Consider the following 12,376-nt stretch of genomic DNA (forward strand, 5'->3'; position numbering starts at 1 on the left):
TGAAATTCTTTTGGAAGCAGCACCTTATTTTAGAATAAAGCTGTGTCTAGATTATGTATACATACCTAGAAGAGGGAGCAACACTGCAAACACTTCAGATTGATAATATAAAACCAGGGGAAGATAGAAAAGCTCTTCAAGACAGAGAAATCGAAGGAACTTAAAATAACAAACATGCACAGGAAACAAAACAAGACTGAGAAAGTGTGTTATGAATCACCACCTCTCTAAAGCTGTTTCCACTCTCCTGGATCACTTACTTTGATTATTTAGATTTTTAGCTCTAGAATATTTGGGGTCATAATATTTACATAACACAAACCCAGGTTATCACTGGATTTGTAGCATACAGAGGAACAGGTAACAATAAACAATCTTGGAATGCCAAAATATCAGAAGAGCTGTGAGAGAGTAGAGCAAGTTAAACTTGCATACCTTGAGATATGACAGCACAAAAATTACCTATCCAAAAGGATTACACAGATCAAGAATCTGTAAGTGGTTCTGCCTTAAAGATACAAATAAAACTGACTTTCATTTCTGGGAACCATTATCTTCAACTTTATCATCTCCTTGGAAAGTTGGGGAACAGCAACAAGTGGTTCATAATTTTCAATCTTTACTGATAAAACAGTATGTTCACTATCACACCTTAAGAGAAGCACAGAAGAATCACATTCGACCATTAAAGAACCACCAGAATGATTTTTTTTTTTTTACCACGCTTTCTATTCAAAGAACCCTAAATCAATATGAAGTAGTCTAATCAGGACTGTAAGCTAACAGCCTTCAGGCATGGCATCAAGGAAATTTCACCTCCTACAACCATTACCCTCCCATTCTCAGGATGCCTTCCCTCCCCCGCCCCCCCCCCAAACACCAAACACCAAACTCTGGAAAGGAGCAGACGACAAAAGGACCAAAGATGCAAGCAAAACTTCCAGAGGAGACCTAAAAAAACCCTCCAGTTTCAGTTACCATCATGCCATCATGTAAGGATCAGCTTAACAGAGAATAAAAAAAACATCGATAGGATAGCATTCTATAAAGTAACAGCTTTGCCTATTCATATCAGTGAATAGATACTACTACTCCAAGTATTAATCAGGCATCAAAAGCCGAGAAACCAGCAAAGTAAAATGACTAATTGACTCAATTCATAATAGAAAGGTCATAAATTAAGGTCTGATTCCTGTTCTGCTGGACACTGAATTAACTACCACTTGTACAAATTCTCTAATCTACAACTTGGCAAACAAGTTTGCCTAAGGAAGTCTACTTAAAGCCATGTCAAAAGTAGTTTTATTTCAAATTACAAAAAAAAAAAAGTTTATGTTTCTCTGTTTACCATGTATATAATGAAAATATTTTCTTTGCACCTTTTACAGCACAATAAACTATAACGATCAAAATAAGGTCTTTACTGCAATTTTACAGGGGAACCAGTAATTTGTACAAGATGCTTCATGAAACAACACTAAGATTAACGGTAAGTGAAAAATGTTTCTGCTGTATTCTTATTTAGGTAAAGTATATTTAATAAATGATACTACCACTATATGTGCCAATAATCTTGTCTTTTACAATTCTCTCAAACAACTTAAGTCATTTTACTCCGACACTACACAAGCTATTTGAATTACAGCACTCTTCTACAGTAAATCAGGATGACAACAGGACTTTCAAGACTACTAAAGAAAGTATCCATTAAATGTTAGCAACTGAAGTTTAGCAAAAGATATTTAACATCTCAAATTCTAGTAGGGATAGGAAAATGAGGTATGGGAAAAGAAATTCCACGGGTTTAGTTTGGGGTTTTTTTCTCCAGTTTACCACCACGAAGGGGGAAAAAAAAAAAAGTACACCAGTACCCTGAGTGAGAGGCTTCACATTTTTTCCCCTACTTATTTGTTGTTTTTTAGTTTTGCAAAATCACAATCTGAGAATTGTAAACACTACCTTAGCACATCACAAAACCAATGATAAACAGCAAGCATAACATGGTATATTTACATTTCATTTTCTAAAACAAATTTATTTGAACACGTTCATATTCTAAACATGAACAACTCCAGACAAAATGCATATAAAGTTATAAAAGGGAACCAGTTATATAGATAGATAGCAAAGCAAAGCAACCTACCTCAAAGAGCCTTCCAAAACTACTTTTGTTTTTCTGCAAGTCATTCCAACACATTTTTTTCAATAACTACTGGGAGAGGGGATAAAACTCACTGTTGACACAAAGGAGTTCCTATCTCTTTTCTGTTCCCTTCCCCTGCACAAGTTAACTGGAGATTACATTCCCACCTGTTTCAAGGACTCCCTGCAATTATTTTGCTCCTTTATGGCAGAAGCCAATTTTTCACTTCCTTTGGGTTAAACTCTTACTTTTTCCTCGGGCTATTGGACATATCTCCTTCCCTATCATACCAAAAGCTTTCTGTGTATCTCATGTCTCCCCCTTGCCAGAAACCTCTATTTCCACCTCAAATGCTTTATCTGCTCTCTTCTATGCCATGTCCCCACTTTCCTACCCAGTAACAGATTTCTCTACAACTACCCCAACACAATGGGTACTAAGTGTACTTTCAAACTGCTGTCTCGTAGGCTAGCTCTGCACACTGCTCATTCCCCCCACCATTATTCTCTAATTGGATAGTGTTTTTCAAAAAAGATGTAAACATATTAAAGTTACTGGAAAGCTACGCAGATCTGAGTAAGAGTAGCTAAACTATTTCCACTGCATCATCCGAAAAAGTTAATTTTATCTGTGACCAACTCCAGAAATGCATGATGTCACATCTCTGCCAAACGGATGTTCAGGCTGCACGTAACACCCAGTTTGACTTAACTGGAAAGTGTAGAAGGGAGAGAGAGAGGGAGAATTCTTTCCACTACCGCCTAGGAAATTCCCTGAAACAACCCACCAATAGAACCTCAAATTCAGAAGTTACAAAACTTAATGATGTCACAAAAATAAGCAAAATGCATAGACCTGTGTGGATGTTCAAATCCAACATAAAAACAGTATCATTTTTCTCTTACACTGAATAGAAAAAAGTTTTTCTCAAATTCTATAAAGTATATTTACATCTTACTGCAGTAACAGCTCATTATACCAAGCTCTTTCATCTAGTTCACAAAAAGACCTCATGTTAACCACTCAATTATATCAACCAACAGTTTCAGTAATAAAGATACTTGTCATACAAAATATCTGGGCTTGTTTTGTCTTCTCATCAAAAGCTATTTTCTTCAGTGCCAGAAAGGCCTGAACATAACCATTACAAAAACAAGGGGCTGATTTTGCAATTTGAAAGCAAATAACCGCAACAATATATGCAGTCAGAAACCCTGAAAATACAATTCTTAGCAGAATTTTTGAAAACTCAGGTAATCTTCTATATAGCCCACTCCGACATGTTAATATTACACATACCAAAAAAAAAAAAAAAAAATTAACGACTTAACCACTTTGCCATAAGTGCTAATGAATGATTCTTCACTTCCTGGATAGGAACAAGTGAGACTATGCTGCAAAGAGAGGCCTGAAGCACTTTTTAATCTGGTCACATGGATACATGATGCATACCTATTAGTTCCATATGCCTTCCTGATTATATTTCAAATTTACTATTCTGCCTTCATAAACATCACCCATACAATTCACATGTCACTGCCTAGTCAGTCTTGAAAATTCTTCACTTTTAAGAGTTTAAAAACTAAATAATGACTATATTTAAACCTTTAAATAACTAATGTTTTTAAAATCAGCATATATATTAAAGGCTGAGAAGGCTTTCATTTTAAATGAGATTAAAAAACCCCTCAGCCTAGAGCCTGGATTTTTCACGTCTTAAACTCTTATCTTTCAATCTGCTAGTTTCACACTGCCTCATTTCACTTGATAAAATGAACAAACCTGACAATGTGAGGCACAAAGAGGTTTATTATTGAAAAACTTTTCTGAAATGTGTTTTCAAAACCACTCGCCTTTTACACAGGAACAGAATACTAGCATTTCTAGATGTATTCTACTAGTCTAATATGTTTAAGATAACTAAAACTTTCCTTGGGTACTACTGAGTATTCCTTGACTCACTCCATCCCAATAACCAATTCTGTTGGTGAATAACAGTAAAAGTGAAAAGACTCAAAAAAAAAAAAAAGGGCCTTACAAGTTACATGAAAATTGCCAGCTCTGTGACAAAGATGGACATTAATTAGTGCTGTGCCTGAGGCAAACATTACTATGTAGGTCCAACGACAACCTGTTACATTTGACCTACCAGCTAGGCAACCAGCACTTATATTCCAGTCAGCAAAACAGCTGATAACTCCAGCAAAAATATATTTTTTCAGGGCTTCTTGCCTAGTCAGTAAGATGAAGAAACAAAGGATAAAAAGCTAAAGAAGGGTAAAGATGATGTAAGAATGGAAGACCAAGGGTAACTTATAGCTGAGAGTACAAAGATGCGAGACAAATTCACCACGGTGAACAAAAAAGAACTTCATATACCTCTACTACTTCTATTTCTGCTAAACTTCTTATTACAATTGCAAGATCTACCACTGTTCTCCAAATCAAACAAAATCTGATAATAAAACTATTTCAGATTTAAATATACTTCCATAATAAACTTTCCAGTAAACAATATTTAAATTATTTCAGTAATCTAACACTAAGTGTTTTTAAGTAAATACTGTGGTTCAGCAGTAACACACCAGTGAGCCACAGACACATCTTTGTTGCATTCAGATAAGCTGATTTATACTGAAATCCATGCATCTGCTTCGGTCTAGCTTGAGTACCTGCAGCCCAATGCTAAACTCAGTTACTGCCAAATTATTTTTTCTTTTAAAATTGTATCAAATATTTCTCAGAATTGTATTAAGACTAGCTGCTCCAGAGAACTCTGGAGAAACACATCCACCCTTTCAGCACCCATCTGAAGTTAGGGAAAGGCACAAGAAAATTAACAGCATTCACATGCTGGTAATAGTCTTTGTTCTAACTGTAAATCTGAAGGATAACTAGACTTGAATGCAGCTGATCCGAGCTTGCTCAAAAGCCGTAGACAAACTTCAGCACAGTAGTGGGAACTTAGCACAATTCCCAGGAAAAACCTGGAATGATTACAGATCAACAAGATACCTATGAGTCCTAAAGTTACTGCACTCAACTGTCATTACTAATACCACTGAGCTGAAAATGCCACCTGGTTATCTTAAATATCAGTTTGGGTTTTGCTTTTTGGTTTCTGTTTTTATTGGGGGGAAAGATAAGTATGTTTTAACAAAGTACAAAGTCTGTCTATGTGCACGGAAATACTTGGCTAAAATTCACCCTAAGTTTCATTGCACTGATACTCAACATTATATTTATTTCTTGTGTGGTTATAAATACTTACAAATTTCCTACAGTAATGCCCCAAATTATTTATTCTATTAGCATATACTCCCAAAATACATTCACAATGTTAGTAACAGAAGTTGCTGAACAGTAGTTATATTTTGATCATATGCAAGGTTTTCCTGCTTCGCTGCTTTATTTGCACTTTATTTTATATTTGACATCACTAAACCAAAAATCAAAAAGATAACACGTTGATAATTGTGAAGAATGATAAAGACCATACACAGGGAAACAGGAATTTGATCACTTGTGGAATTCAGGCCCTCTTACCACACCCTCTTACTTATTCAAATTTTCTTAAGAGGAAACAAGAAAAAAAATCCCAAGCCTAGGGGCATGATCTGAATGTTACCAAACCTGCCTACAGCAGGAGAATCTTTACCAAGTATACCCTCCCACCAGTTTTCTCTCACTTAACCCAGAGACTGTAAATTCAAGCACATTAGTTTGATCTCTCCTTTTCCTTTTCTCTCCCTTCCCTCCCCGAGATAATTTTACTCTACAACACACTGTGAGATGAGACACCAAGTTCCCTAGGACTTTAGAGACACAAGTAATCAGCAGAGGTCATGAAGTACTGTACAACACACTATTTCATATAAAATATCACTTAATAGAATATCATTCTCTCATGCAGAGGTGACCAAATCAATGAATTAAGTCTTAAAGGATTTTAATAGATTACTATAAACCTGCACCTCCATCTATAATTCTAAACTGTTCTCTGCTCTTCCCTGGTATTTCATCATCCCACCTTATATACTCTTTAGCACATCCCCTACCTTTTGCAACACTCTGCTTGTCTGTCTGATCATCTGAAAGGCACAAGATTATGTTGTGGCTGGCTTCCAAGCAGCAGCAATCATTTGGATCACTAGGTCAAGCAAATGATTTGCTGGACGACATGTAGCAAAAATAATAAAGCATTCTACCATGCTGCAGCAAGGAGTGCCCACAAAATGAAATTTTCCATCACCAGGAATAACAAATGACACTATTGGTATCATTACTCTTTTCCTACCCAATTCAGCAAGCAGGCTTTAAAAACACAGCACAGAATTCCCTCTCAGCACCCCAAGTTCAAGACTGAACTTTACAAAGATTAAAAAACAAGGCGCAATCCTTATTTAAATCACTAAACGCAAAGTGTCCCACTCCTGCAACTGAGTCTGTACCAATGGTACTGGAAATGAGACTCGATGAGTACACACATAGATTTAACTGCGTGACTACAGCAAGAGAACCGTGAGAACAATAATGGAGAAAGAAAGTAGCACATTGTCTCTGGAGTGCACAAGCAAGGCATAGTGACACTGGACTTCCAGAAAAACCCCACAAGTTATTTCCTCAACCCACAAATTGACATGCCCTCACATAAGATCAGGATTAGATTTAGGTTTTGATTTGATGAAACACAAGAAACTATTATCTTAAAAATACATTATGCACTTGTTTTTCCAGAAGTCTACTCCCATACTTCACCTAAAATCTCAGCTTTTGACAAAGCAAAACAAACAAACCAACCCCCAACACCCACCCCGCCCCTTTCCATCTTGCACAAGTTTGGAAGGAAGAAAATGCGATTCCTATGACTCTCAAAATAAGAAGTCAGATAGAAACCAAAGAACTGAAGTTTTTTCTCTTGTCTTAAGACTTTTAGGCCAATTACATGGTTTTGGGGAACTGACTCATGAGGGTTTTGTTTGTTTGCTTTTAACACTTGAGGTTAGATCTAGATCTAGTGATGTCCCACTTATGAAACATGGGTACTCGCATAGCTACGGATACACAGAATTTGATCTAACATATATTCAAAGTATATTTCTGGACAAAACCACGTCATTCTTCACACCTGACAATAAAACTTTCTTAAGAAAGTACAAACAAAATTGTAATCGTTACTGAACTGTAACTCTGACAAGGAAGTCTGATACTTTTTAACACTAAATTTAAATTAAAAAATAGAAAAGGTTCTTAAACTATTTGAAAGGAATGATTAGTAAAGGGACCTACAGCATTTTAAGACTGCTCTTATATCCATTTTTCATACTGTTTTCAGTTTGTCAATTAAACCATTGCACACAACATCCACTGAAGCTACTACATAAGCCACGTTCTTTGAAATGCCTGACTTGGGCTAAACCAGACCCGAAAGGTAGAGTTCAGCCACGGGTGAGAAGTGGGTTTTGCCTTTCCACGAGAATCAAGCTAAAGTCTTGGTAAAATACGATACATGCCTTTATGATACAAAAAAAACCCTCAGGAAACAATCTTTAAATTGACTATTACAGAACTCATCCAAAAACGACTTTAAGCCTCGTGTAATACTGTGCGTGCTTATTACTTGTGCACACCTAATACGGAAAGGCTGGTCTCCTTTTCATTTTAGCAAATTAGGGTTGGGTTTTTTTGGGGGGTGTGGGGGGTGTGGAGGGGGGTGTTGTTCGTTTTTTGGTCCCTTATGCTTTAAGAGGTTACCACTCTGCTTTCTGCCTCTAGAGCAGCCACTCTGGTGCGGGCACAGGTAAAACCACATCCACGGACGATTTCCCATCCTGAAGCTTTGGTACAACCCACCTGTGCGTTAGCGCAAGACAGGACCCTAACGAACCCCAAAAGCACCATCTGAAAAAAAATGAGCAGCTTCGGAGGAAAGCGGCAACCAAGTATCTCCACCTGAACATGCGGCACCCCGCGCTCAGATCGCAGCGGGGGCCACTCCGGGGCTCCCCATAACCCGCCTAACGGTGATGGCTGCAGCTCCAGCAGCCCCCACACTGCCTGCCGCCCGGGGGGTGTGTGTGCGAGGAGGGGGGGGGAATAGCGCTCCCTCCTCCCGAAATCAGCGGGCAGGCTTTCGGAGAGGGCCCGGAGGAGCCGAAGCCGCGGCGGCGGGCCCGCCACAGGCCGCCCCCCGCCCCGCCCGGCACAAGTTAGACGGAGAAACCTGTGGCTGCTGCCCCCCCCCGCCGCCGCCCTGACAGCCCCCGCGGCCCGGCGGGCGGTGAGGGGCGGTCGGCGCCCGCGGAAAAGGCGCCCCTTCGCTGCTGCGGTGGGGCGGCTGGCAAGCCTCCCCCCCCCCCCCCATCCCCCGGCGCTGCGAGGCCGGTAAGCGACCGGACATGGCGCCCGGCGGCCCCGGGACCCGAGGGAGGGACACCCCGCTCCCCCCGGGAGAGGCCGGGGAAGAGCAGAGGCGGGGGCCGCCGGCGGGGTGGGGACGGGGCGCGCAACTGACCTGTCCTCCGAGTCCATGCGGCTGAGGGGCTCCCCGTCCGAGGACATCTCCAGGCTGCCCCGCCGGCCCCCCGACGTGGCGCTGCAGCTGCTGCTGCCGCTGCTGCCGCCGCCGCCGCCGCCGCCGGTGCCGTAGCCCTCGTCGCCACCGCTGGACACGCTGCTGGAGCTGCTCCCCCCGCCGCCACCGCCTCCGCTGCCGCGGCCCAGCCCGTCCTCCTGGCTGCCCCGGGGGCCCTTGGGCTCCTCCTTGGCGTCGGCCTCGCTGCTGCCGCCGGGGCTCAGCGAGCGGGTCTCGTCGCTGCAGCAGCCGCTGCTCGTGCTGCTGCTCCCCACCAGGCTGCTCTCCTCCTCCTCGCCGCCCTCCTCCTCCTCCTCCTCTTCCTCCTCCTCCTCCTCTTCCTCCTCCTCCTCCTCCTCGTCCTCGTCCTCCCCGTCCCCGGCCTGGCTGGCGCTCTCCGGGCTCGGCTCCGACATGCTCTCCGCCTCGCCGTTCAGCAGCAGCAGCGGCTCCGTCTCCGCCGCCGCGGACGAAGGCGACGACGAGGATCCCACCCCGGCCGCCGCCGCCTCCTCCTCCTCGGCCGCGGCGGCCGCCGCCTCGCCGGGAAGCAGCCCCTCCGGCTCCGCCATGTCGCTGCGAGCGGCCGCCATGGCGCCTGCGAGTCGCTGCGAGCGGAGCGGAGTGGCGAGCGGGGCAGGGCGCGCGCGCGCGCGCGCGCACGGCGGCGGCAGTCGGCGGCGGCAACGGCGGGGGCGTGCGCGTGGCCGGTGCGCGCGGCCGCGCCTCCGCCTCCCTCCCTCCCCCCCCCCGCCCGCCCGCCCGCCCCGCGCTCTCCGCTCCCCCCTTTTCGCTCCTCTCACCCGCACAATCGCGCGGCGGCGCGAGCCGCAGAGAGGAGGGGCCCGGGCCGCCGCCGCACGCGCTACGGAACGCGCCCGGGGACAAAAACGTGGGAAGGGCGGAGCGGCAGCCCCCGGCGCGCGGTGCCGCGGGAGGGAGGGGCGTTAACGGCGGGGCGGGGCGGGGCGGGGCCGGGAGGGGCGGGTCCCGGCCGGCTGCGGACGCCCCCGCTGGAACCGCGCCGTCGTTACTCACCGCGCCCCGGCGGGAAGAGCGGTGGAACGGCCCGTGTGCCGAGGGGAGCCCCGCAGGACGAGCCGGGGGCGGGGAACGGGGCACTGCCGGCCAGGGGGCTCCTCCTCCTCCTCGGGGAGAAACCGCGGCGGCGCCAGCGGCCCGCGCGTCTCGGCCTCGGCGGGCTCCCGGCCGGTTCGGTGGGAGGCTGCGGAGCCTTCGGCTGGCGGGGGCAAAGAGCGGGAGTCACGGCTGAGGAAAACTTCGTGACATTTGTACCCGTGACGGGGCGGTGGGAAGAGGCTGTGGGGACTCGGGAGCTGACTGGACACGTCGGAACTGAAATAGGGGGGAAACGGCATAGGGAGCTTACGAGAAATGGAGAAACGAGGCTCCTCAGCAGAGAGAGCTACAGGGTGCAGGTCGCGATGTGACAGTAGCCGGTGAGAATTGTCAAGAGACAAGCTCAGCTGAGGCGCAAAGCAGACAGAAGAAGGTTGTCAGCCATTCTGACAAAAATGAATGAAAAAGCAGTCAGGCTATGCGGTGAGGAGAGAGAGCGAGCAAAGACAAGGAGCTAGATGCGGTCTTAAACCTCCATTTGCAGTAAAGAGGCGTGTTGGCTACCGGTCAAAAGCGGTATGACGAAAGGGGAATGCAAAATACAGATTGCTGCATTTAAATGAAAGTAAACCCGAAGTGTTCAACGTACTAAAACTGGGAAAATTGTTTTTGTTTTTGTTTTTTTTTCCTCTCATGAACCTAAATTCAGTTCTGGAAGCATGGAGTTAGTAAATTTGTGGAGCTGGGAGTTGTGTCATCTGAAAGAAACCAGCTGTGTACATGTAGAAGGGTAAAGGTGAAAGACTGCTGAACAGAATGACTGTCAATCACGTACAAGACTTCAGAACAAATTTTGAAAACTAATATTACTGTAAAATGGGATAAAGTTTGCTAACGGTAGATCATGTCAGACTAACGTGGCAGACTTTTTGACAAGAGTCTTGTTTACATTGGACATCGAGAAAGCATTTGATATATCGTCGTGTGGAAATGATTAGCAAAAGTTTATAGGGTGGGGATCTGCAGTAGAACAGGAAGGTGGGTAGAATGAACACAGAGATGAAATCAGGTAGTTTCACAAATTATTGGAGGGATGAAGAGTGTATTTGAACACATAAAGTGCTATTCCACATTCATTTTAAATGTATACGAATCTGTCAGTCTTTACCCAACTCATCACAAAGTTACAAGCTTACAAAACTTGCCACGTTAAAAAAAAAATGTGAAGAGGTGGTAGTTTAGTTTAAAAACAAACTACAACACACAGAACCACAAATCAGTCCAGAAAAACATTGTGCCTTCTGCGCAAAAGGAAGAACATCACCAATTCAAGTCACAGCAGGCATATCTGGCATATCCAGAGAGATCCTAGATTCCAGAAGTTAACTGCGTAGGATTAAAATCTGGAAAGGGTGCTCCTAAAACCTGCGTTAGCATGGCTGGAGGTGGATCCCAGCCCATCAACAAATGCAGTTGTTAGCAGCAACACCAGCAACCCGTGGTGTAGCAGCATCAAAACAGAATGCCACAGTGCTGAAACAGCAACACGATGCTGGAGCAAAGGGGCATGATGTTGGATTAATCTTTGAAAACAAACCAATGACATCGTTAACCTGCAGAGGAGCATAAGCAAACTTTGGAAACCAACAACAGCAAAAACGTGATGATAGTTTCCTAGGTTTCTAGAAACCAGCCTCAGCTAGAAAGCGGAAATGGTAAGAATGCATTAAAAAAAAAAAAAAGTACAAGGACAGCTGTAGTGCTGTTTCATCTGTGTAATACAGGTCTGCTAACTCCACAAAACCCTGAGCTTCTACATCCTCTTCTGCCTTCCCTCCTCCCTCCCTGTAAGGAGGAGCTCTGTGCTTCACTCTTTGCTTAGGAAGGTGTGGAGCTCCCCCCTGGGTGTTGCTGTCACTAGTCTTATCAAACACGAAGCGTGAAGTTTCTAAAACAAATGACACGCTTTGATTCAGTCAGAAGACGGCAGTAGCTGAAGTACTTCCTGTACCTCTTCCACCCACTGATTCCCTTCTGGAGTTCTCTGCTGTAGTGAGGGACGGAATCAGAGAGGTATCAAGTCATGAGAAACCAAAAACGTATAAAGGCCTTAGTTAAAAGACACCTTTCACAACCTAAGAATAAGTGAAAAAAGGGGGGGGGGAGTTATCTCAAAGAACTCCCTGTGCCCTAATGTAAATTGTCCAAATCCACTCTGCTGTGTGTTCACAAGCCCATCAATGTACTGCTTTTTTTTTTTTTTTTTTCCCCAAGTCTCTCTGGGTTTCTTGAGGTCGTGTGTGCAGGCAAGGCTCCTTGTGTTTGTGTACCGAGAGCAAGCAGGGTGAGTCAGACCTCCCACTTTCCACTTTCCAAAGTAGAGCGGTAGAGACGCCAGCTCATTAGGTAATTTGTGTATTCAAAGAAGGTCAGGGAAGGAAACCTCAGGACACATGAATAGGAAAGACGGTGTGAACCTGCCTAATGGAAATCACTTAGCATTTAAGCAATAGATCAGTACCAAAGGGGTCACTACTGCTGCAGGCACTCATCAAAGAAATGATGAGTGAGACACTCCC

At 44.5% G+C, this 12,376-nt stretch overlaps 1 protein-coding gene across 4 annotated transcripts in view; it reads right to left on the bottom strand.

The window, feature by feature from the left end:
• Nucleotides 1-9,419, bottom strand: part of AEBP2 (AE binding protein 2) — a 52,802-nt gene extending 43,383 nt beyond the window's left edge. For 2 of the 4 annotated variants that reach the window (XM_032986385.2, XM_042795472.1), the window contains exon 1: nucleotides 8,658-9,417. In XM_032986385.2, the coding sequence (XP_032842276.2) occupies nucleotides 8,658-9,310 (653 nt within the window). In that variant the 5' untranslated portion in view covers nucleotides 9,311-9,417. Of the gene's footprint in view, nucleotides 1-8,657 lie in introns of all 4 variants that reach the window. The other 2 variants (XM_042795474.1, XM_042795473.1) reach the window with 1 other exon arrangement.
• Between the last annotated feature and the right edge of the window lie 2,957 nt (nucleotides 9,420-12,376).

Source organism: Tyto alba, unplaced genomic scaffold (genome assembly GCF_018691265.1).
Source record: "Tyto alba isolate M040663 unplaced genomic scaffold, T.alba_DEE_v4.0 Super-Scaffold_21, whole genome shotgun sequence".
Taxonomy (NCBI): Eukaryota; Metazoa; Chordata; class Aves; order Strigiformes; family Tytonidae; genus Tyto; species Tyto alba.